The sequence below is a fragment of the Lolium rigidum genome, chromosome 4 (genome assembly GCF_022539505.1).
Source record: "Lolium rigidum isolate FL_2022 chromosome 4, APGP_CSIRO_Lrig_0.1, whole genome shotgun sequence".
Taxonomy (NCBI): Eukaryota; Viridiplantae; Streptophyta; class Magnoliopsida; order Poales; family Poaceae; genus Lolium; species Lolium rigidum.
Window position 1 is genome coordinate 58,304,661 of NC_061511.1, and position 27,355 is coordinate 58,332,015.

The 27,355-nt window shown below is 46.7% G+C and overlaps 1 protein-coding gene across 1 annotated transcript; it reads left to right on the top strand.

Moving 5' to 3' along the window:
• The first annotated feature begins 4,837 nt into the window (after positions 1-4,837).
• LOC124707937 (phosphoinositide phospholipase C 2-like) lies at positions 4,838-10,938 on the top strand. The gene is made up of 9 exons (XM_047239622.1): positions 4,838-5,250; positions 7,527-7,723; positions 8,248-8,383; positions 8,511-8,747; positions 9,608-9,837; positions 9,946-10,063; positions 10,157-10,300; positions 10,431-10,517; positions 10,603-10,938. The coding sequence occupies exons 1-9, from the start codon at positions 4,933-4,935 to the stop codon at positions 10,894-10,896; spliced, it is 1,761 nt and encodes a 586-aa protein (XP_047095578.1). The 5' UTR covers positions 4,838-4,932; the 3' UTR covers positions 10,897-10,938.
• The last annotated feature ends 16,417 nt before the right edge of the window (positions 10,939-27,355 follow it).

Consider the following 27,355-nt stretch of genomic DNA (forward strand, 5'->3'; position numbering starts at 1 on the left):
AGTCCCTCAACAACGCGGAGACTTGAACCTCCCTTAGCTAGTCCCCACTCCGGCCTTCATGAACTTCTCTTCTTCCGACTTTCATCATGGATCCATAGTCTCTTGATGTCAACACGAGAAAAAGAGCTTCGCGCCGCTCCCTCCAGAACCAATCGGTCGGAATAAAAGCATGGGTGCGCACGACCGAATACCACCGATCCAGCAAACTCCAGGCAAAAAGCACTGTTACATTCGCCGGCGGAGCCTTCCGGAACTCAACACTCCGGCTAGATCACGAGTCCAGGCCTCCGGTAGGTCTTCCTCTACACGCAAGAGAGACCATAGGACCACCGCCTTTATTCAGGTCGGACCCCCACGTCGGCGACCATCCCGGGCTGGCCACTCCAACCCTCCACCGGCGACTCCGTCACCGGCTTCCAAGCATCTCCATCTTGCCGCCGGAACGCGGTGATAGATCGATAGATCCACTACCACCAACCGCAGGCCAACCCTCTTCGGCGAAGAAGAGAGCCACCTCCACCGTCTTACCCAAGGCTGCTGCCCCGGGCGACCTCGTGTCGCGGGTGAAGCCCGAGATCGCCTCCACTCACCGGCGAGAGGCGGGGGAAATTGGCGCAGGCCATGAGCCTGGCCGCCGCCCACCACCAGCCCCTGTCGGAGTGCTGCGGAGAGCCGACGGGAGGAGGGAGGCCGCAGCGCTGGCCGCCGCCGCCCATCCCAACCGCGCCGTCCAAGGGAGAGCTGACAGGAGAAGGGGGCGCATCGCAGGCCGCCGCCGCCCAACCCATCCGCGCGCCCGCCATGCGTCGAGGAAGGGGATCCGGCCGCCGTCCACCAGGCGTCGACGAGGAAGGGCCCCCGCCGCCGCCACGCCCCGAGGGTCTTTGCCCCGGCGGCGCTAAAGGCGGCGGCGGCGGCGTTTAGGGCTGGGGAGTTACGGGAGGTTGGGGAGTTACGTATACATACCTACGAGATATATTTTTGTTGTTGCAAGGACACGCAAGATAGAGATGGACCAATAGGGGAACTTGTGCCCCTCTATAGCTTAATCAAATGAAGTGATTCTTTTTCAATAGTTTGTCATGTAACTGAACTAAATATCGTCAGAGGGTAGTATCCAAGGATCACCACCTTTGCATTCGGCTTTAATTTAGGACTCAGTTCCAATTCAGTCCGAAACTTAGGCTAGATTAGGACCTTGCATCCTACATTGATCCTTAATGTAGGATCAGTTCCATTCAGTCCAAAACTTAGGCTCCATTCAAATGCACTTTTCTTCACAATGAAACCAAACAGTGGCAAAACCACCACCAGCCCCCTCCAGGGAACATCGCCACACCAGCAAAGCAACCTACCTTGCAGCACTTGATAATTTGGAAGATTCAGTTCCAACTGCTTTCTGATAGGAGTTAGTGCATGTATGCATGCAGCCGTGTAAGCCATATTAGCTGTCCATCAGTAGTAGTAACACAATTTTCTTCCCTGTTCCGATAAAAGCAATCGAAGTGTTTAATTTGCCCGATGATCATGTTGGGTCTTGAATCTCCCCCTTTCCCTAAGTCGGTATCAGTTAACATGCTATCGCTTGTCATTCAGTTAGGGCTGGGTTTCAGTTAACTGTACGAGCAGAGTACACGTACGTACCCCTCACATTATAGGCGATGTAACGTGTGTGTGTGTGTTGCAAAAAGTGGGATCAATGGACCGATCCCCGACGGCGACAAGCCGGCCGGGCCGATTGGGGTCACAGTTTGGCAAGCGACACCGAAATGCAGCTTCAGAAAGGCTCCATGGCATGTGTTCCACATTTGGCCCCAGTCCCCTTACCCCGATCGGAGACGACAACGACGGCCACAAAACTGACGATCGAGCACAAGAAGATCGATCCGTCCTTGCTGCCGCCACAGTATTCTGAAAAATGCCATTCGGACACCTCACGAGCCGCATCTACCCGGAAATGAGTAACAGACAAACGCATGCTACACTGGTGGAAAAAGAGCCTTTGGTCGCGGTTCGCAACTGCCATTAGTCGCGGTTGCGCAACCGCGACCAAATAGACGCGACTAAAGCCCCCACCCTTTAGTCGCGGTTGCTTACGAACCGCGACTAAAGGCCCATCCACGTGGGCGCCAGGCGATCGTCGGAGCGCTAGCTAGTTGCTCAGGGTGGCATGCATGGATCGTCGTATAACCTGAGTGTGTGGCCGACCGGGACCGCCATATGCATCGAGCGCGAACCATTAACCAGCGAGAATCGTGCATGCTTGGTGGATGGATGGATAGCTACTGCTAAACAAGACACAACGCGGTCAAATATGTACTCATTTTATATTTTCTGGTTGGTCCCGTGAACACTCATGCAGATGCAACATGACCTTATCCGCTAGCTCCACTAACATAAAATAGTTTCACCTTTCGTGTCAATAAATTGACTCGGCAACTAAACAAGAGATGTACACCGTACCACCGGGACCGCCGTATATGCGAGTAAGAAACGCTGGAAGAAGTTGTAGATGACATGTGAGGCCTAGGGCCACGTGTCAGTGCATATTTTTGTAATTTCCTTGTAGGATTTGAGTCAAGAAAAAGAACTCTTGTAATCAAGAATCTCCTAGCAAAGAACCATTTGAATCGATTCAAATCCTTCACCGGTGGGTGAGGTATACCTGCTTCTTTGTAAGATTGTTTTGTGCACCTTTATCTTTTCGCTTGCTTTTCTTTAGGACTGTTCTAATGCATTGATAATCCACCAAAGTCGTTATCACCCTCTTGGAAATTCAGTCCACCTTGATATTGATAATCCAGTCTAATCGTGTTTGTTCTGCTGCAGCTCATATATACTGATCTCTTTGTCCATATATAATTAGCCTGCATTCTAAGTTTGGTCAAAGTTAAAATTTACAAAGTTTGATCAAATATATAGATAAAAATATCAACATATATACCACCAAATACATATAATATATTCTACAATGATATTAAATAATATATATTTTATATTACTACCTCTGTCCCGGATTACAGGTCCTACGCGTATCCCTATGTCTCTAATTTAACCAACGTAATATAAGATATATAGTATAAAATACATATCATTGGAAAGTTCAGATGTTACTTTTTAATGGTATACTTTTTGTAGTGTAATCTTACATTATATTAGTCAAATTGACGATCTTAAGATACGTGTATGCCATGAAAACCGGACGGAGGGAGTATTGATGTTGGTACTATTTTCTTAGATGCTTAGTTAAAATTTATAAATGTTGACTTTGACCATTACCAGAATTCCGGACAAAGGGAGTGGCTACCAAAGCTTCCCCTCTCGTTCAATGTGAAGCCACTAGACTACTAGAGTTTTTTTTTTTGAACAGAGATAGGGCCTAGAAGGCCCCAGAGATTTTCATTCAGTCCACACGTGGCAGGTACATTTTACAAAGAGGAACTCTGGCGTCTATTGCACAGAGAAACCAGGAATTTGAAGAAAGATCCTCAAAAATTATGAAAAACACCCTAGGACAAAATCTAGGAAAGCAATCATGTCCCTGGGGGTCTCCGCCACCACTCGCCGGCAATCTCCAAACGTTGCCGTCGAGATGCGATGCCAAGTTGCTCAAGAGCATACTTCCGGTGAAGCATCTGATCCGCCGGTCACTCCTCCTCCTCCGGGGACGCACCACTTGTCGGTGGAGAAGTGCTGAGCTCCGACGAACCGAGCGCAGAAGGGCCTCCGCGATGGAGGTTGTTGAAGGGCCGCCTTGCCGGCCAAGGATCATGGTGTCGAGGAAGAGCACCATGTATTTCGCTCGAAGGAGTGCTTGATCTGCATCTCCGTAGCACCTGCGAGCGAAGCCGACGAGGCCGTGGTTGCGAGTGCCTCGCCACCGCTTCTCTTCTGGCCACCATGGCCAGGAAGGAGAAGTTGCAGGTTAACAACCACAAACCACACGCCCCGTCGACAGAGAAGACTAGATCCTCTGCCTCGATCCAAAAACAGCACACCACTCATCCACTCCTCGCCACCACGGCCGGCCAGGAGAGATACAGAAGCGCACCTTGCAGTACGAAGAAGAATCCCCACCTCGCCACCATGGCCGGCCTGGGGAGCTTCGTCTTCACCGCAGAGGGAGGGAGAAGAACCAGTCGCCGCAGCTTTATTGAAGAAGACGGCGCCGCTACCTGCCGCACCTCCCTCCGACCACCGGAGCAGAGATAGCGCCAGCAACAGCCCTAGACCAGCCTGGATCCGGCGGCGAGGATCCAGACTTCCATCTCCTCTATGGGACATATGCCCAAACAGTGGCAGAACGCCACAAAACAACTAGAAATCTACAGATCTACACCTAGAACTACTCCGGCGCCCAACCTAAGCCAACTCCAACCAGCTATTCTGGTGTAGCAGGAGGAGAGCGTTACGTCAGCCAACTAGCTAGACTACTAGAGTGATTGTATGACAAGTCAAGAGCTAGTGCGATGAAGAAGTCTGGTCGAATTTGTTAGAAATAACACTGAACTCATGGAATCAAGTTGATCATACGTAATAGTATAAAATTCTATTTCTTCAAAAGAAATGCAAATCGGTTATTGTTACTGTTATTGTTATTAAGAAGAAAAATAACAACAATAATACTGTAAGAAGAACCTGTCCTCGATCAATTGGAAAATTTCATTCAGCATGTGGGCCTACATCCACGTGTTAGGGCCGAGTTGGTTCAACTATTTTCATCACCTCTCACACATGCGCTAGGTGATGAGATGCTCTTGTCGCCTCCCATCAAGGCCTGTATATATAAACAGAAACTGCCTCACGCGCACACACCATATACAGAGAGAGATATGCACCAGCTAGCGCTCATACTCGCACCAAACTTAATTACTACTACACTCGACGTGTGCAGCTGTAGACTAATCCGGCTCCTATAGGCAGTGCGCGGCCATGACGACGTACAGGGTGTGCTGCTTCCGCCGGCGGTTCCGGCCGGCGTCGAACGAGCCCTCGGAGGCGATCGGCGACCTGTTCCAGGCGTACGCCAGCGACGACAGCGGCGTTCTGGGGGAGGAGGCGCTCAGGAGGTTCCTCCGCGAGGTGCAGGGGGAGACCGGCGACGACGACGTGGAGGAGGCGGCAAGGGAGGTCATGGCGTTCGCGGCGGAGCAGAAGCTGCTGAAGAAGGGCGGCGGTGGGCTCACCGTCGAGGGCTTCCACCGCTGGCTCTCCAGCGACGCCAACGCCGCCCTCCATCCTCGCCGAGGGGTAAGCTACACAGAGCTCGACCCATTCCCTCGTACTACTAAAATTATTGTTTTCTTGAAATTTTTACTAAGACGGAGCACTTTTGGATGAAAAGTTCCGTGATTTCCGATGGTTCCCGAAACAGATTCTGATATATTTTTTGTACTTGTGCATGCGTGGACCTTATATAGGTTACAGCAGTGCATTGGAATGTTCGAAACAGGGTACCGGTAGACAGCTGATTTTGTTTTCCTCTTCTTAAATAACTTCAGTTGATTGATTCCTGGTCAGAATAGGCCAGCAACAAGCAAAATGGATATTTGCTTTTCAGAATCTAGGATATTAATATTGTAGATGTATAAGGTGGTTTCTGTAAAACATTAACATTGGGCATTCAAGTCAACTTGCAATTAATTACAATGTTGTAGGTGTGGCTCATAATCAGGGACAGGAGTACTCTGGATGAACAGTTAGGCACATGTGCAATGTTCAATGTATGTGGATCATACTGCAGTGTTCAGCTTGCATGTGTCACCGTATGCTAGAGTGAGACCTAGGATATTTCAGTACGACAGTACCTCTAGGTAGCTATAGATTTTTAGTATTGGTTGTGTACTTCAGACATTTTCGGTGTTTTTTCACTTCGTAAGGTTGTGTGCATGCTAACTATGTAGAAACCGGGTGTAATACTTTCTAAATAAAAAAAGCGTTTTTATCGAAAAACCATTATCTGAAAGTGGAGCTATTCAAGGTTTCTTTATAATTATTTAAGTGATCAATTGACGAGTGTGGGGGGGGGGGGGGGGGACTAGTTTTTTTGGAGGCTTGTATTTGTTTTCCATCACTTGATCAAGATTTTTAAAAATCTTTCTTGGGAAATCTCCAATTTATGTTGCAAGTTTTAGGCCCTAGATCCTGCGGCAACTAGCTACATGATTCGACATCAGAAGGTGTGATTTTAGATACAGAAATGACCACCCTTATTGACTAAAAAATGTTTGTTGTTTTCAACATGACGATGTGCAAGTGCAACTCGACCAAATCAAGGTTTAATTAATCTCAGTTGACGGGGAATCATCAACTTTATGCTTTTTAAGTTTAGCCACTCTACTTTGGGACTAAGGAGAGCAGGAAGGGAGCTGGAGATGACACGGGCGGCTATAGTTAATCAAACACTTTGGAGCAGTTTGAACATGTCTAAAGTGATCAAGCCGAACCACTGTGTGTGTCTAGATTGAAGAGTAGTTCGTAGATCATCAGTTCATCACTGAAGGTATCAAGCATGACAAGTGAGGTTGAACACTAAGGTACACGAGAAACAAGTACTTGAACCAATATATCTAAAAAAGTATCACCTGCCCCCATGCTATCAGTTAGTGTTCTGGCGTTCTTGAAAAATTAAATCTAAACACGTACTACTAGTAGAAACAACAGTGCGACGACGTGTCCAACCATAGAAGAAACACTGCAACATGGATTCTTCAGTAGAGAACTAGAGATGTGGGGATGTGTCACTTGTCTGTGTTATTGGATTATTTTTCACCGACAGTCTGACCTCATCTGACGCTGAACGGCTGAACTGCGACTGAATCATTTATTTATCGAAAAATAATTCCGGCCACAAACGACATTCAAACGAAGGAAAAATATATGCAAATGCAGGACTACCATGACTTTGGTTCAGTTGGTGCAGAAACAAAACCACGTGAATTGGTTTGTGGAGCCCTGGCCGTGACTCCGACCTTGCATGATGTCCAAGTCTGACTGGATCTGTTTCTTGGAGCTTTTCTACATGTTGGCCCCTAATTTTTGTTCCTGTATTTTTCCTACATCTTCCAAAACTCCAAATTTCAAATGTTTCTACCTTTGGATGTCCCCACTTCTTGGTGATGACTACGACCTTGCACGATGAAGAACTGTGATTGGATTTGGTGTTGGAGGTACTTGGTAGCTTCCACTGTACTTGCCCTCTTGGCCGTACTCTTCAGTTGGGTATCGGGGAGCTTTCTTAGTGTGGATTGGACCCTTGAACTTTTGTTCCCTACGCCCTCCGATCTAAAATAAACGTCGGTGAATTGGTATAAACTTTATACTATATTAGTACAAAATCTTCGACACTCATTATGAATTGGAGAGACATTTTTCCAAAGTTCAGATTCCTTGCATGCAGGATCGGGATGACATGAGGCTGCCGCTGTCGCAGTACTTCAAGATTTGTTTGTCCCTGTCTTTTGTTCCTACATATATGCTCCAAAATTCCAAGTCTGAAATGTTTCTACCTTTGGATGCACGCGCAGGTTCAGGATGACATGACGCTACCGCTGTCGCACTACTTCATCTACACGGGCCACAACTCGTACCTGACGGGGAACCAGCTGAGCAGCGGCTGCAGCGAGGCCCCCATCGTCAAGGCACTACAGGACGGCGTCAGGGTCATCGAGCTTGACTTATGGCCCAACTCCGGCAAGGACGACGTCGAGGTCCTACACGGCAGGTATGGCCTTTGTCTCTTCTTTGAACCTTTGACTCTTCGGCAAAATTGGCTCGTACACTTGGACCTACGTAAGCATGACGTTAGGCAGGTGCCACGATGACGTGGGGGCTTTCGCCGTGTTATAAAAGCGATAAGCAAATAACGAAGAACGAAACAAGAACACACGCAGGGGACACAAGATTTAACGTGGAAAACCCCTTCCAACACAGAAAGGGAAAAAACCACGGGCGCCAGCCAGCAAAACTTCACTATATCGGGAGGTGTTTACAAACGTCGTGGGTTATCTTATAATCTGATCAACCCTAGCCGGCGGCTTACAAGATGTATATATATAGGCGGTGCCAACGATCCGTACCGTACCAACGCTTCGGCCCAAGCCTCCGGCGACGGGCCTCGCTCCGCTCGTCAGAAGTTAGCCTCCCTTTAGTATATGAATTTGGATCACAATACAACACGCCGTCGACGAGGTCGGTGGTGAAGGGGAACCTTTGGATATGAAAGTGAAGTGGATTTGCGTTTTGCAGGACATGGACGTCGCCGGTGGAGCTGGACAAATGCCTGGAGGCCATCAAGGAGCACGCCTTCGTCTCCTCCCCCTACCCCGTCATCCTCACCCTCGAAGACCACCTCACTCCCCATCTCCAAGCCAAAGTAGCAAAGGTACAACAATACCTGCACAGCTGAATTCTCGGTTCTGAAGTTCAGGGTTACAATTTCTTAAATGCCAACTGGATGATAATCACGTATGTTCATATTAGTGAAAAAAATAATCATGTATGTTTCGCAGATGATCAAGGAAACATTTGGTAACACACTCCACCTCACGGAGTCCGAGGCGATGTCGGAATTCCCCTCCCCCGAGGACCTCAAGGGAAAGATCATCGTATCGACCAAGCCGCCGAAAGAGTACCTCCAGACCAAGAGCAGCAAGGAGGAGGCACAGAACAGCGGCGCGGAGGAGGAGGAAAGTGTATGGGGGGATGAAATCCCGGATAACAAGGCCCTCATGGCTGTTAATCGTGAGGTACTTCGCCCCGTTTTGTATTAATTACTTGGCATAGTCTCCACTATGCCACATTTGGCCTTTATTTTCTTTATTTACTGAAATTATATTAAATGTACCACTAATGATGTAGTTCTGACAGAATAATTAGCAACTAAATTATTGGAATAGATTCTACTTTTTACTCTCTAGTTATTCCTTTTGATAATGTTTACTCCATTTATTATTTTTACCAGATTTCACCTTTAGTTTGTAATTTTGTTACTAATTCTACCATATTTTTTCATTTTCCCCAAACTAACTAGGCAGACCCATATCTCTTGGTTTTTTCGATGAAGACCAATATTTGACATGACCACTGACTAGGTAGATAACTCGACCAATATTTGTTTGTGTGTATCCAATATTAAGCAGGAGCTTTGTGGTGGAGCGCCATACCTATGAGCAGAATTGACACAATTCGTAAAATTTGACTGAACATGAGGAAATTTGACATTGTGAGGCAAACTACTAACAATTGTGAGTCCGAATTGTCTGCAAAATCAGCTTCCGTACATACTCGTGAGTTACTAGTGGACTTAATTTTTCATCCCGATGAAAATAATAACATTGCTACAAGATGTCACAAGTAATGTGTAAAATGTGGCCATATTTCTTTGGATAGCAGAGAAACTATAAAAGGCCACAGCTCGGGGGCAAAAAAATGATATTACTTAAAGTACACTAGTACAGACGACAATGATTAAAAAAAGCCATTGAAATAAATTTAATCGCAAGTGTATTAATGTCATTTACATACAGTGATGAAGAGATCACCAATCTTGCAATAGAACAACCGAAATATTTTCAGGTCTCATGATGTATCAGCTGTAAATGTGTAGGTTTCAGAGCAGGATACCAAACTGTACGTGCAAGAAGAGGAAGAGATGGAGAAGACAGCACAACAGGGGGTTAACATGGAGTACAAGCGCCTGATCGCGATCAGTCTCACCCGGAGGAAGCACGACATGGATGAGGATCTCAAGGTTGATCCCGATAAGGTATCGCGGATGAGCTTGGGCGAAACGGCGTATGAGAAGGCCACAATCACTCATGGAGCTGAAATTATCAAGTGAGATGAACTTAAGTTTATTTTTTGTGCGAACTTATTTCTTCAGCGCTTCCTATATTAAATTTTATTCAGTACTACACTAACAAATCTTGAGTAACATTTATTCAGGTTTACACAGAAGAACTTGCTTCGGATTTTCCCTCGGACAACGCGCATTACTTCCTCCAATTACAACCCACTAATGGGCTGGAGATATGGGGCTCAGATGGTTGCAGCAAACATGCAGGTAATATCCCACTATGTTCAGCAATTATGGTCCTATTATGCACAGAACTGACTTTACAGAAACCAACTATTTCCAATTTTCTGACATCTACAGGGCCATGGAAGGAAACTTTGGCTGACCCAAGGGATGTTTCGAGCAAATGGTGGTTGCGGATACGTGAAAAAGCCCGATTTTCTGACGAACTGCGATAAAATGTTTGATCCAAGATCTAATCTACCAGTGAAGACAAGGCTAAAGGTGAAGCGATTTTTTTTAACAGATGCCAGCGTAAACTGCTTCTGAAATGCAGTGTCCCTGTCTTGCCGGTTTTGTTACACTAACTGAAAGTCTGTAACTCGTTTCCTCACAATGTTGCTACCATCTAAAGGTAACTGTCTACATGGGAGACGGATGGCGATTCGACTTTCACAAGACTCACTTCGACAAGTTCTCACCACCAGACTTCTACGCAAGGGTAAGCCCATTGCCTCATCCAGCAATTAACCAGTGGGATGAAATGTGATGTGGTACTTACGGAGAAATGGGTAATGTAAGTGCAGGTGGGTATAGCAGGAGTGATGGCAGACACTAGGATGGAGGAGACGAAGGTGATCATGGACAACTGGATACCGACGTGGGACCACGAGTTCGTATTTCCTTTGGCGGTGCCGGAGCTCGCCCTTCTGCGGGTGGAGGTGCACGAGTCGGACAACCACCAGAAGGATGACTTCGGTGGCCAGACCTGCCTGCCGGTGTGGGAGCTCCGGCATGGGATTCGCTCCGTCAGGCTATGCGGCCGTGATGGCGAGATGATGCGGTCCGTCAAGCTCCTAATGCGCTTCGAGTTTGTATGAGAAGCTTGCGAGGTGTCTTCTTGATTCCGGTGATGTCGGTGGTGCGTGTAGAAAGTTCCGCCTTTTTTGTTCGGTGAGGCGCCTCTGTCATTGTGCACACGCGCATGCTGTATATGATGTGATTAGAACTGCAGGTTCAGTGATTATTTGTGATTGGATGTTTGTTGAGTGAGTTAACCAAAGATCAAATAATTGTTCAGTATACAAAGGACTCAAGAGCAACGACGCCTGAAATTTAGCACTGCAAGCTTTTATGTGTAACACCAGTAGCTATGCACGTGTCTCCTGGAATCAATTCTACACTCCAGATCACATAATATGTCCAAGAGTTTTTCATGTAATACTGAAAACTTTACATGACTTTCTTCTTGTAAGGTGTTGTAAATAATCTAATAAAAAAAGTCGTGTGCATCCTTTGGATGCAGAAGCTGGGGTGATATTTCACCATTTCAAAAAAAATTGCAATTTTAAATAATATATCGCAATTTCTTGGAATAGATGTTATCATTTATAAATGAGCAGGCAATCTTTGCCCGGTTTTCTACAAAAATAAATTTTTCTTAGTCTGAAGATCACTCAGTGTCGACCAAGCCTCCCAGCATGTGATGAATTGCAATAAGAATAATAAATAAATTTTGAGTACACCAACACTAGATTACCCTAACCCTAACACTTTAACTCATTTTGTGCATATTACCATAATGAATGGATGGAGTGAATATTATAATAATTTTTCTCTTTTTTTTGAAACAAATATTTTTATAGTTCATGAAGACGGGGTAAACAGTATATCCACATTAACTCCAAAGTCCAGATGGATAAGAAACAATTGTTCCCTACAGTCGTGCCTTCCACAAGCGGCAACCTAACATCGATGAAGTTTTACTAACAACCCTTTTACATATATTTATTGACCAACAATATCAAAAGATTAATTTTTACGAAATATATATGTTTTTTTTTTAATTTTTCGGGGGGGGGGGAGAGAATCCCCACCTGAATTTCATTGATAAAAACCTCTTAGTTTTGGGAATTACAAGCTGAAAAGTGGTCTCGCCACACCATATATTGACGAAATATATATGTAGACGCTCACAAATACGTTCATACACTTACCCTATGAACGCACGCGTACACATACCATACTCTATAATGTCTCTCTTCCTTAGTTGATCCCTCGATCGCCTGTCTTTCATTGTACGGACCCATGGGCGTGCACGTTAGGCCATGCCTAACATTAATCCCTCACGGCCTATAAACACCTTTATAAGAGCATCTCCAGTCGCGTCCCCCAAACCGTCCCCCAAACCGCGCTGGATTGAACGTTTGGACGACGTGTTTTGTTCGTGCCGCCTTTGAGGGACGTCGCTCCCCAGCCGCGTCCCCCAAACGCCGCCCCCAAACATTTAAAATACTTTTTTTAACACATAATAAACCATTTATCAAATGTAGCATATGAATAAAAATGTTTGCGAGGATTGTTTTCAAATTAAATTACAACAAACAATAAAACAAGTAATCAAATATAATAAATAGGGCTAGATGCTACATCAAGGTGCCACGGTATTTCCTTTGATCCTCCACAAATGCTCAACGAGATCAGCTTGAAGTTGCTCATGCACATTGCTGTCACGGATCTCTGCGTGCATGGCGAGAAAATCAGCAAAATCTGCAGGCAACTCATGATCAACCTCCGCAAGAGGGCCTTGACACTCATAGGGACCAACATGTGACCTAACATGATTCTTGCGGTCATCCTCGATGATCATGTTGTGCATGATCACACAAGCCTGTATCACCTCCCACATTTGGTCGTGAGACCAGCTTAATTAGAGCAGGGTACCGGACAATGGCAAATTGTGCTTGAAGCACACCAAATGCCCGCTCGACATCCTTCCTGCAAGCCTCCTGTCGTGTAGCAAAGTGGGAATTCTTTAGATAATAGCCTTTGGTATATTGGTGGTCATTGATCTCATAGTTGCATGGTGGAGCATGCCCTTCCACTAGTCTGCTGAACACGGAGACCGCTGCAACACGTTGATGTCATTGTGTGATCCCGCCATGCCAAAGAAAGAATGCTAAATCCACATGTCATAATCTGCCACAGCTTCAAGCACCACACTGCAATATCCATGACGCCCTTTGTATATACCTTGCCAAGCAAACGGGCAGTTCTTCCATGCCCAGTGCATGCAATCGATGCTTCCAAGCATTCTAGGAAATCCTCTGGCAGCATTTTGTGCCATGATCCTTGCAGTCTCTTCCTCAGTTGGCCCTCTCAAGTAGTATTTGCCAAACTTTCCCACCACAGCTCGGCAAAACTTGTACATGCACTCAATGGCAGTAGACTCACTCATGCGAAGGCAGTCGTCCTGTGTATCGGCAGGTGCTCCGTATGCAAGCATCCTCATGGCGGCGGTGCACTTCGAATGGACGAGAACCCGAGAACGCCTACAGCGTCGGGCTTGAGCTTGAAGTAGGGGTCGAACTCTCGAACGCCGTGGAGGATATTCATGAACAGGCCCTTGCTCATCCTGTACCGGCGCCGAAAATTGTCGGCCTGTGTTGCGTCGTCGGCGAAGTAGTCGTTGTGCAGCATGGCATGCCCTTCCATCCTCTGCCGGGGCTTCGACTTCCTTCTTCCCGGCCTTGATCCTCCGCGGCGCGGCCTCTTCCTCTTCTCCGCCTCGGCGTCAAGCATGTCCCGGAGGGACGCGATGATCGAGCAAATGCTCCCGCGGGTCGTCGTCGAAGGCTTGCTCGTCCTCCGGCGAGCGAGGGCAACCATCTCATCGTCGCTGTCCATGGCTAAAGCAAAATCAATGGTTAAAATTGCGCCGAGGCAGACGACGGAACAAACAGCGGCCAATCGCGCCTACCTGGCAAGTCGTCGAGCACCTTCTGTGCGCGGAGGTGGGCGGATTTGACGGCGCGTTCTGGGACGCGCTGGCGACGCGGCGGCGGCGCCACGACCGGCGGGAGCCCCAGCCGCGACAACGGTGCCGACTCTCAGCAGAGATCAGACGCCCAAACGGCCGGGAAATCCAGCGGCGGCGGTGGGGTGGGAGGCGCGTGAAGGAAGGAGCGACGAGAAAAGAGGCGCGAACCAACAGTTTATGCAAATAGACGCCGACATGTGGGAGCCCGCCTCGCTTTTCGTTGTGTCCGGCGTCCCCGGTGCGTCCCCTGGTTTTTTGTCCGGCTGGAACGGTTGGAACGGTTTTTTTGTCCGGCGCGCCCCAAATCCCTTTGGGGGACGCTTTGGGGGACGCGGCTGGAGATGCTCTAAGTGCCGGTGTTGTAGAGAACCACCTTATGGACCAATACAAGCATTGAGTATGTTGGACTAGTTAGCTACTTACATAATCAAATAGCCAGCAATCAACTAGCCAGCAATTAGCCTATTAATGTATTTAAAGTAAAATAAAAACCGGGAGCATATGCTCCCGGGTGCCAAAACACCACTCCCACCTATAAGTTAGGATACTAACCGGCAGAATGTATACCAATGCATGTACCTTTTTAAAAGTGGATATATATACCTCATTTATTTTCTAAATACACCAGTACACAATTTCCTTGAAATGTATAGTTGTTATTACGATAGACGCACATGCTGCTAATTAAATCCAAAATCATATGACTAATATGCTTTTGATTGTCGAGAAATCCTGAATTTTCTAAAACCGATCCAAAGCAAGAGTTGAGCAAAAAAATTACGGAAACCAAAAATCAATGCTTCAAAACCTAGAGGGATGGAGGAACCGTGGCACAAAGTTGTGAATCATATAACCATATAGAATCAAGTATCGCAACACAAACATGTCCAAAGGAAACTTTTTTTTTTGCATTTGGATATGTGAAGCGAGCGAGCTAACTTCAGAATATGTTGATTACATAGAAGTTCAAATTGTTGCTTACAAAACCTGAGATCTTATACATTGTTTGTTTTCATGTCAATCTAAACATAACATGTATAAATCTTGAATAACTCGAAAGCCTCAGAATGGACAGAACAAAATCATTGTGATTATACTTGAGAAACTTTTAGGCTTTAGGACGTTGTGTATCGAATCATGATTTATAAAACATACATATATGAGCTATACAACTGACTACCTCGTAAAAAAATCAATTACCTAGAAACATAGACAACTACATTTACGTAAAAATTCAAACATAAGTTAGGAACATGACAGTTAATATCTTACTTACATTAGACTAAGCAAACCTATTTTTCTATCACGGAGGTTCACATGCCTAAGTATCGTTTGGAAATTCTATACAGTTCATTGAGAATTATTATTCTTTTGTACGATTACCATGAACATTTTTCAAGTTATTTGTAAGCAGTACCTTGACCTTTATTGTTTCTAGCCAAACTTTTACGAACGCAGTCTTTGGCCAAAACTATACATTTCCTAATATTTAATTCTTGATGATATGGGTAGTTCATACTTATGCATGAAGATTTTACTCAACATATGTCATGTTCAATATTAAGTTACGATATTTCTAAAAATTTCGTGAATGATAGTAAGTAGTAGTTTTTTTTTTTGTAGAAACTTTCATCCAAAATATTTAGTTTCTTGCAAAGCTCTCAACATTTCTAGAACCTCCCAAATATATAGATTGTATACGTCCAAACATGGATTGACAGTTGTCCTTGTGTATGTAGCATTTCTAAATCATCGCTAGTAAGTGCATACGTCTCAACTTATCAGCCACTATACTATGATCGTAGGATATAATGGGTCACCATGTTGTCATCTTTTCTTCCCATGGAAGTAGTGGCGATAATGTGTTCCTTTTTACAAAAATGAAATGGTCAGGCATATCTTTTTTTTCTTGATTCTATGCAAGTTCTTACAATGATTGCCGAAAACGTTGGCCATATAAATGCGTTGAATTCTACTCTGCATTGTAGATGGCAAAGCAAAAGCAAAAACACATGGATCGGCAAAGTCACATCATGATCATGAAATTATTTTGGTCGCCGCCACCACGATGGTACACAACTGGCCGGTACCTCGCCACAGATGGATTCTCCCGCCAGCATACACTCGGGCAAGGGTGAAGCGAGTAGAATTGAGCATTGGGTTCATCTATCTCAAACTACATGCCCAAACTATTGACCCGGACTTTTGGCTCTCGGGTGCAGGCGCACCCTATATATTTCAAAAAATGTAGTAATTTTAAATAAAGTCAAAAAAATTCGAATTCTTTTGGGAATCAAAGATAATCAAGTATTGTACTCGTATAAATTTGTTTGGCCAAGAAATGTTTCACATTGACTTCAGGCAAAAAAAAAACAAATCTATGACGAATATAGCGTGAATAGTACTTTAATATAGGACCTCCAAGTCTGTTTTTTTCACCCAGGAAACAAGAGAAGGTATTCCATGGTGAATCTTTTGTGTACGAGTACAATACATGATCATCTTTGATTCCCAAAAAGATTTGAATTTTTTTGACCTTTTTCTGAATTATTAATTTTTTTTTAATATAGGGTGCGCTTGCTCCCAGGTTCACCCATGCAATTTCGCCCAAACTATGTGCTATAAGGTGCTAAGTAGTAGTCTAGCTACGGATCCATTGGGTTCATTTGATCCCAATCACTACATGCTGGCTCCGCCACTGACTTGGGTAGCACCAAGGCCCGGAAACGGGAGGGGTCTGAGGGCTCGTTTGGCTGTTCGGGCCAAACTTTCCAGGGTAAATATTTCCGTCTGGGAATAGACAGAAACAGGAGCAAACCTTTGGGATTATTTTCCCGACCTCCTGACTAGGGGAAAAATTCCCCCGAGAAAGGCCGGGATCCGCCGGGATTCTGCCGGGTTTCCTGTAACCAAACGAGCCCTGAGCGGAGGACACATTCCCGCACCGGCTCAGCTAGTAGAAGTAGGCCCATAGGCACCGGGCTACGTGCACTAGTGGAAAACGGGGCAACAGGCCCGGTTTGTTTGGGCCTTCAGTCCCGGTTTGCAAACCGAGACCAACAAGGCGGGACTAAAGGGTCCCCCCTTTAATCCCGGTTCAAAGTTGCACCGGGTCCAAAGGCGTCGCCACGTGGTGGGCCAGGGCGCTCGCGGTGGAGGGCCTTTGGTCCCGGTTCGTGGTACGAACCGGGCCTGGAGGTTCTCTGTCGCGGCAGAAAATTGCTATTTCTCTGCCGCGGCACAGGTTTAGGGTGGAGCAGCGTTTCTCTGCCGCGGCAGAGTTTCAACAATGCATATATCATTCAAGAAACCACAAAATATCGTCGTGAATATATAGACATCGTCAACGGTACACGTAATGCATGCATATTTACAATATAAAGTCGGATCTCTTTACTAAATCTATTTGCCTTTACGAAGTTGCTCAATATCTACGACCTCCCGATAGTGCTCTCCAGTTGGGGCAATGACCTCGGTAAGAAAGAATCCCGTGATTTCCACTTGAAATGCTCGTATGCGATCCTCCGTTATGAGAGTATCCCGCAGGCGTATCATCTATATTTAAAAAGGAGATCAATATATATATATATATATATATATATATATATATATATATATATATATATATATATATGAATGGAACTCAATACAATTGATGGTACTAAGATTAATTGTGAAAATTTGTTATCGTACACGAGTGTGGATTATAGCTTCCTCCGCATCCCTGTGACAGGCCATGTCACGAATGAAGTTGCAGACGTAGTATCCACATAAGTTATTCCCGGGTTCCTGCCTCATACACTTTACAAAAAAATAGTTCGATCAAACTAATAATCAAGCATCATATTGAAAGAAAATATCATAGAGTTTCACGGACATAGCTATATATATAGTACTACTTACAGGGTAATCTTTAAATGTAAGCTCCGGTTTCCATTTACCGGAACAGTATTGATGAACCGTTTCCAAGCCATGCCCGGCAAAAAAAATGAGTAAATGAGTTATTGATTAGTTGATGATATCGTCGAATTAGAACAGATGACGATGCCAATACGAAATTGATTGAAATTACCTCTGGAGGATGGTAGCCATGTCCGTCCATTCCGCATGTTCTTTACGTTTCGAGTCCATGACATTTACGACTCCTTTGTGAAGATCAATGATTAGAAGAATAAAGTGGAATCTGCACAAGCATAGCTCAATGATTACGAGAATAAAGTGGAAGCTGCACAAGCATAATGTATGTTATATATAACACTCACTTGAAGTTGTAGGGAAAGAATATATCCTCTTTGTTTGCTTGCTTCACTAAAAATATTAGCATGTTGTCCTCTGTGTCCTGGGGGTGCTGTCGAACCATAACTTCATGAACTGTGTCTGGGTCAATGAACCCTAGCTCGTGAAGCTTGCCTCTTTTGCATTCGAGCTTCTTCATTCTGCATAATTAATATATAGCGTACACAAAGAATATAGTGAGGATAATTGTTAGTGCAAATGAATGAGCTGAGCTACAGACTTAATTACATAAATAAATCACTTACAGGCAGTAGCAACCGATGACAACTTTGTTGAGGACGTCTTGATTGAATAACTGAAACAGTTCTTCTAACTCAAGGTTTATCTCCTCCCGCCCCCGAAAGTAATGCTCATCTCTAAGATACACCGTGAGGTAGCGATCACCTCTTCGACAGGCTTTCAGGTACCATTCATGCAACCTTCGCATCTGAGTCCCTAGACACGTGAGCTCGCCAGTTTTGACGAGATCACATCCGTATCTATACTTGTTTACGACTTGAGCCGTTGGATAGTAATCTTTGTACTGAACATCTGCTCCCTGACGTCTAGCCTCCCGTTCGATCATCGATGCCGTCTCTGGATCATCATAGGATTGCACGACGAAGTGGGGTATGGACTGATTGTCCTGATGTCCAAGCTGGGCGACATTTTTTGCTTTGCCTGCTCTATAGGACTGTCCAAGAGAGCGGTCATGATCACTTCTCGACTCAGCTCTCTTTATTCTCGTCTCGGCAAAGTGCTTCATTGTATGCGGTGCAATAAACGTCTTCTTCGGCGCAAGAAACGCCTTTTGCTCATCAGTCTGCTCATGTGGTAACAACTCTGGAGTCTCTGCCCTCATTGGAGTTGATGATCTCTTCGGAGCTGTAGGAGGTGCCGCGGTTAGCTTCCTCTTTTGCTTAGGTGGAGGCGGCAGAGTCTCTTGACGAGGAGGAGGAGGAGGAGGAGGCGGCGGAGTATTGTCACGCGGAGGAGACTGCTCATGCACAGGGGAATCATCATCGCGCATAGGAGAATCATCACGCGGAGGAGACTGCGCAGGTGGCGGAGGAGGCGGACGAGGTGGCCTGCTTGGTGGCTTCTCACCTGGAAACACAATGTTCTCCTTCCGCCATTGCACGGTGGTTCTACGGGCTTCTCCCGGTTCTTTGATTTCCCCATCTTCACCTGCAGGGGTGCTCAAGCACCAACTCCTCATAATCTCTCAACACTTCATCCACCATCACAACAGCAAAGTCGTCTTGGACCGGACGGCAATGGTAAGTCCTTGTAGGTAAGAGGATGCCGACCGCCGCCTTGAAGGATAGGTTGAAAACCTTAACATGCAGCTCACAAGGACGTCTCTCAGTGAGATCATCCACGGGGGGGGGTAGCGAGGAGGCTCGACCACCAGGTCATCATCATCATTATCCACCTGCTGAGTGGAAGCCACGCTGATTTTCCGGTGTTGAGATTGCAGCGGGACGATAGCATTGAGCAATGCAAGATCCTACAGCCTGCCCCTGAGCCATCTGGGATGTAAGTACTTGGGTTAATATGGTTAATTGGGCTTTCATGGTGCTCATAGAATCCTCTAAGGACGCTATGCGGTCTTTTTTCCTTGCCTTTCTCCTCTCATGGCTTTTATCAGGAAATCTCTTCCTTTCCGCAGGAAAGCCATACTTCCACGAAACGGAGCCTTCTATGCCCCGTGTTCGTCCGCCGTGTTCTTTGTTCCCAAGGGCACGTGTCAGCTCATCGTTCTCTCTTTCGGGCTGGAACCTCCCCTCCTCCACGTCCTTATGTGCTTGTTCCAGGGCTTCAATGGGCTGCTTCAGATGAGCTTTCTTATAGATGCACTTCCCTGTTTCTGGATCCAACTTTCCCCCAATCCCGTAGAACCACTCCTTCGACCGTTCTGTCCAACTGTGTGTCCCTAATCGGATCCCTTTCCTGGTCAGTTCCGCCTTAGCTACCTGCCACTTAGGACGGTTAGCCATGTATCCACCTGGACCCATAACTTGGTGATATTTCTTTAATGCAGCATTTGCCTTATTTGTTTCCGACCTTTTCTGAAATTCTTCTGACTCCGTGCTGTACTTCACAAATTCGTCCCAGTGATTTTTTACCTTCTCACTGTCCGGAGTCTCGTCTTTCTTGATAAGGCCGCGCAATCTTTTCTTGTGGTTCTTGAATAGTTTGGCCATCTTCTTCTTGGCAAAGTCGCGGACTGCCTTCTCCATCTTTGCCTTTTCATCGGCATCCCCCTCTGGAGGTACTATGTTGAAATGTGCCATGAGCTTGGTCAGAATGCTGTCTTTGGCTACATCATCGATATAAAGACCTTGAGCTTCTTCCTCTGCAGACAGCACTAGTCCCTTCGGCTTGTTCCAATCTCGAACGGTGATCGGGACGTGGTCCCTAACAAGCACTCCGCATTGAGCTATAAATGACTTTGCATGGTTCTCGGGAGCAATCGGTTTACCATCCTTAGCGATATGGGTGATGTCGTGCCTAACACCGTTGTCCAACTTTTTGGCCGGGCCTCGCTTCTTCGACTTTACAGAAGAAGTGCTCGATCCGGAGGGCTAAAAAAGAAATAATTCATCGTCAGTACAATTTAACTAGTTAATGCATCTAGTCGATCAGCAGCGGCTTGATTTATATACCTGGGTGATAACTACGGTTCCGGAGCCATTATGATGATCTTCTTCCTCACCAGAGCCATTAGGATCTTCTTCCTCATTGTAGCCATCTTCTCTTCGCTCAATATTCTCCGCTCCCTCACCGGAGTCATTCAAAAAGTTGCGGTGACATCGTCACCGCCATCATCTGGAATAACGTCGTCGTCGCGATCATCCAGAGTACCGTTGGCTATGAGGTCAGCCATGAATTTTTCTGTGGCTTCGTCTCTGTATCCGTCCATGCTTTCTACAACAACTTGCAAGTTATATATAGGAACCATCGTATGACCAAATTAAGGATAATGCAGAAAACTGAAAATGGAGTTACATATGTAGTTCTTAACTAAGGATCGATAATATAGTGCTGAAAGCAAATAGTGCAGTTACATGCATACATAGATCGGGTTCATGTTTATTTAACCCTAATACATCAATCACTACTACAACCTCTCAACCGCGCCGACCGGGTCTCATAACGCGCCGACCGGGTCCTGAGCCGCGCCGGGTGAACCCCCAAAGCCACGGAACAGTAACGGGAGCATAGCTAACATGAGATCCCTGCATAACTGACCATTCGGTACTATACAGGGTGTCTAACGCATACATGTAACGGCGAACGTGCTCGTCCTCCGCTGCAATCCGCTGAGCTACCTCCTCCGGCGGGGCCGGCTCCCTCTGAAACGACCGTGGCCCATAAGACCTCCACCAGAGAATATCCGGGTCGACGACGGGACCCGGATTCCGCACCAAGGAGCGCGCCCGGAAGCTAAGACCTCCCAGTGCCACCCCGGCGGAGCCCAGTCCCGAACCTCCCCCATCTGCTGCATCTCCTCTAGAATAGTCACACCACGGCGCGGCGGCTGTCGCGACATCGTAGCTACGAAACCAAATCATATATATATATGTACCAACATAAATAAAAAAATCATAATATTGTGCTAAGTAAAATAACTTTACTAACAATTTCTAACATATAATTTCACGACCGCGTTCGGGGTTCGGGGTTGACACCGCGTTCCACGACCCCGGATCGATCGATCCGGATCGGGGGTCGGGAACGACAGCGGGAGCGGTAGCGGGAATTGAACGACCGTATTTTGGGGGCGCCGGCATGGGCGTCGACACTACCGGCACCGCCACGGACTCGGCGCTCCTCCTCTCGCTCTTCTCTCTATTTGGCGACCCTACTATGTCGCGGTGGCACGGCCACGGACTCGGCATGGCCACGGACTCGGCACCGCCACAGACTCGGCACCGCCACGGTCTAGGTCGTCGGTGCGCACGGGGGGCGGCGCCGACACAAATTAAATCTAACTTGTTTTTTAACTACTTTTCGAACTATTTCTAACATAACTACACTAATTATCCTATTTCTAATCTAACTAAGATAAAAAAACAAAAAAAAAGATGAACACTTGGCCGGCCGCCGGTCGGCCGGCCGGAGGAGGGAGAGGGCCTTACCTGCGGAGGAGGCGCGGTGGCAGGGGTGTAGGCGTGGAGGAGGGTGACGCGGGCGGCGCGGCGTGGAGGCGAGGCGACCGGTGACGGCGGCGGCGCACGGCCGAACGGATCGGGCGCGGGCGTGAGGCCGGTGAGCGCGGCCGAATGGAGAGAGGCGGCGCGCGCGGGCGGTCGAGCGGCGGCGGCGGCATCATCGACATGGCGAAGCAGCCTGGCGGCGTCGGTTCATTCGTCTCCGCGCGGAGACGAAGGAGCAGTTATATAGTGCCCCCCTTTGGTCCCGGTTGTAATACAAACGGGGACTAAAAGCCTATTTTGCTGCGATTTTCGTTGCGCGCACAAAATAGGCCTTTAGTCCCGGTTTTTATTACAAACCGGGACCAAAGGCCAATTTTTTTTTTAAAATTTCGTTCCCGCCTTATTTCAAATCAGAAAAAGGCCACGTAATGGCCACCGCCGCCGGCGTGCCATCGCCACCGCCGTGCCACACGTGTCCACCACCACCGCCATGTACTGGCCACCGCCACCGCCGTGTATTGGCCATCGCCGCCACCGCCACCGCCATGTACTGGCCACCGCCGCCGCCGTGCCACACGTGTCCCTTCCCCGTGCCACGTGTCGCCGCCGCTTCCACGTGCCTCGCCCCGCCGCCGCCGGCGTGCGACGTGTAGATGCCGCTTCCACGTGCCACGCCCCGCCGCTTCCCCGCGCCACCTGTCGCCAAACTTGCCGCGTCGCTTCGTGTGCTATAAAGCGCCGCGTGCGCGCGCAACCACACGTCGCCGTCACCTCCGCTCATTCGTCGCCGGGATGCCGCCGCGCCGTCGCGGCTCGTCCGGCTTCCGTGGCGTCTGATACGTCTCCGACGTATCGATAATTTCTTATGTTCCATGCCACATTATTGATGATATCTACATGTTTTATGCATACTTTATGTCATATTTATGCGTTTTCCGGAACTAACCTATTGAAGAGATGCCGAAGGGCCGATTCTTCGTTTTCTGCTGTTTCGGTTTCGAAATCCTAGTAAGGAAATATTCTCGGAATCGGACGAAATCAACGCCCAGCATCTTAGGATCATTCGAAGCTTCCAGAACACCCGAGAGACGCCAGAGGGGGGCCACAGGCCCACCAGATGGTAGGCCGGCGCGGCCAGAGGGGGGGCCGCGCCCCCCTGTTGTGTCGTCGCCTCGTCAGCCTTCCGACTCCGACTCTTCGCCTATTTAAGGGTCCCTGACCTAAAACCTCGATACGGAAAAGCCACGGTACGAGAAACCTTCCAGATCCGCCGCCATCGCGAAGCCAAGATGCGGGGGACAGGAGTCTCTGTTCCGGCACGCCGCCGGGACGGGAAGTGCCCCGGAAGGCTCCTCCATCGACACCACCGCCATCTTCATCACCACTGCTGTCTCCCATGAGGAGGGGGTAGTTCTCCATCGAGGCTCGGGGCTGTACCGGTAGCTATGTGGTTCATCTCTCTCCTATGTACTTCAATACAATAATCTCATGAGCTGCCTTACATGATTGAGATTCATATGATGATGCTTGTAATCTAGATGTCATTATGCTAGTCAAGTGGGTTTTACTTATGTGATCTCCGGAGACTCCTTGTCCCACGTGTGTAAAGGTGACGAGTGTGTGCACCGTGTGGGTCTCTTAGGCTATATTTCACAGAATACTTATTCACTGTTATGAAGAGCATAGTGAAGTGCTTATTTATATCTCTTTATGATTGCAATATGTTTTGTATCACAATATATCTGTGTGCTACTCTAGTGATGTTATTAAAGTAGTTTATTCCTCCTGCACGGTGTTGTTAGGGAAATATGCTTGTTGTATTACCAGGGGGCCAAAGGCCACAATATATAGTACATGTACAGGTGCACATATGCAGAAAGCCCCCTAACATATGGGGAAACTACAATAGACAAATATATACATCTAACACCCCCCTCAAACTCATGGTGGATCCACAACACCGAGTTTGGAGAGTAAGAAATCATGTCTGCGCTCGAGTCCGTGCCTTCGTAAAGAAATCCGCCAATCTGCAAATCGAAGGCACATAATGAACCGCAACAACATCATCACCGTACCTGTGCACGTGTGTAAAAAGCATCAACACCGATATGCTTGGTCAGCTCATGCTTGACCGGATCACGTGCAATACCGATAGCATCTGTACTTGTCGGACAAAAGTGGAGTGGGTGTCGTAACGGAGACCCCAAAATCTGCAAGCAACCACCGTAACCAAGTCACCTCAGCAATCAACAAAGCCATAGCCCGCAACTCAGCCTCAACACTCGAACGGGAAACTGCGACCTGTTTCTTCGTCTTCCAAGCAACAAGCGAACCACCAAGAAACACATAGTTAGCAGAAAGCGAACGACGATCCGTAGGATCACTCGCTGATGCGTGTAGTTGACACGTCCGTTGGGAACCCCAAGAGGAAGGTGTGATGCGCACAGCGGCAAGTTTCCCTCAGTTAGAAACCAAGGTTTAATCGAACCAGTAGGAGTCAAGAAGCACGTTGAAGGTTGATGGCGGCGGGATGTAGTGCGGCGCAACACCGGAGATTCCGGCGCCAACGTGGAACCTGCACAACACAACCAAAGTACTTTGCCCCAACGAAACAGTGAGGTTGTCAATCTCACCGGCTTGTCTGTAACAAAGGATTAACCGTATTGTGTGGAAGATGATTGTTTGCAGAGAAAACAAGTAAAAACAAGTATTGCAGCAGATTTGTATTTCAGTATTAAAGAATGGACCGGGGTCCACAGTTCACTAGAGGTGTCTCTCCCATAAGATAAAAGCATGTTGGGTGAACAAATTACAGTCGGGCAATTGACAAATAGAGAGGGCATAACAATGCACATACATGACATGATAAGTATAGTGAAATTTAATTGGGCATTACGACAAAGTACATAGACCGCCATCCAACTACATCTATGCCTAAAAAGTCCACCTTCAGGTTATCATCCGAACCCCTCCCAGTATTAAGTTGCAAAGCAACAGACAATTGCATTAAGTATGGTGCGTAATGTAATCAACAACTACATCCTCGGACATAGCGCCAATGTTTTATCCCTAGTGGCAACAGCACAACACAACCTTAGAACTTTCATCATCTGTCCCAGGTTTCAATGCAGGCATGAACCCACTATCGAGCATAAGTACTCCCTCTTGGAGTTAAAAGTAAAAACTTGGCCAGAGCCTCTACTAGAAACGGAGAGCATGCAAGATCATAAACAACACTTGTGTAATAACTTGATAATTAACATGACATGGTATTCTCTATCCATCGGATCCCGACAAACACAACATAGAGTATTACAGATAGATGATCTTGATCATGTTAGGCAGCTCACAAGATCCAACAATGAAGCACAATGAGGAGAAGACAACCATCTAGCTACCGCTATGGACCCATATTCCAGGGGTGAACTACTCACTCATCACTCCGGAGGCGACCATGGCGGTGTAGAGTCCTCCGGGAGATGAATCCCCTCTCTCGGCAGGGTGCCGGAGGAGATCTCCGAGAATCCCCCGAGATGGGATCGGCGGCGGCGGCGTCTCGAGTAGGTTTTCCATATCGTGGTTTTTCGCATCGGGGTTTCGCGACGGAGGCTTTAAGTAGGCGGAAGGGCGAGTCGGGGGCCGGACGAGGGGCCCACACCACGGGCGGCGCGGGCCCCCCTTGGCCGCGCCGCCATGTGGTTTGGCCACCTCGTGGCCCCACTTCGTATGTTCTTCGGTCTTCCGGAAGCTCCGTGGAAAAATAGGCCCTCGGGTCTTCGTTTCGTCCAATTCCGAGAATATTTCGTTACTAGGATTTCGAAACCAAAAACAGCGAGAAACGAGAGCCGGCACTTCGGCATCTTGTTAGTAGGTTAGTTCCGGAAAATGCACGAATATGACATAAAGTGTGCATAAAACATGTAGGTATCATCAATAATATGGCATAGAACATAAGAAATTATCGATACGTCGGAGACGTATCAAGCATCCCCAAGCTTAGTTACGCTCGTCCCGAGCGAGTAAAACGATAACAAAGATAATTTCTGAAGTGACATGCCATCATAACCTTGATCATACTATTTGTAAACATATGTAATGAATGCAGCGATCAAAACAATGGTAATGACATGAGTAAACAAGTGAATCATAAAGCAAAGACTTTTCATGAATAGTACTTCAAGACAAGCATCAATAAGTCTTGCATAAGAGTTAACTCATAAAGCAATAAATCAAAGTAAAGGCATTGAAGCAACACAAAGGAAGATTAAGTTTCAGCGGTTGCTTTCAACTTGTAACATGTATATCTCATGGATAATTGTCAACATAGAGTAATATAACAAGTGCAATATGCAAGTATGTAGGAATCAATGCACAGTTCACACAAGTGTTTGCTTCTTGAGGTGGAGAGAGATAGGTGAACTGACTCAACATAAAAGTAAAGAGAATGGTCCTTCAGAGAGGAAAGCATCGATTGCTATATTTGTGCTAGAGCTTTTATTTTGAAAACATGAAACAATTTTGTCAACGGTAGTAATAAAGCATATGAGTTATGAAAATTATATCTTACAAGTTGCAAGCCTCATGCATAGTATACTAATAGTGTCCGCACCTTGTCCTAATTAGCTTGGACTACCGGATCTTTGCAATGCACATGTTTTAACCAAGTGTCACAATGGGGTACCTCCATGCCGCCTGTACAAAGGTCTAAGGAGAAAGCTCGCATTTTGGATTTCTCGCTTTTGATTATTCTCAACTTAGACATCCAGACCGGGACAACATGGACAACAGATAATGGACTCCTCTTTAATGCATAAGCATGTGACAACAATTATTATTCTCATATGAGATTGAGGATATATGTCCAAAACTGAAACTTCCACCATGATTCATGGCTTTAGTTAGCGGCCCAATGTTCTTCTCTAACAATATGCATGCTCCAACCATTAAGGTGGTAGATCTCTCTTACTTCGAGACAAGACGGACATGCATAGCAACTCACATGATATTCAACAAAGAATAGTTGATGGCGTCCCCGAAGCATGGTTATCGCACAACAAGCAACTTAATAAGAGATAAAGTGCA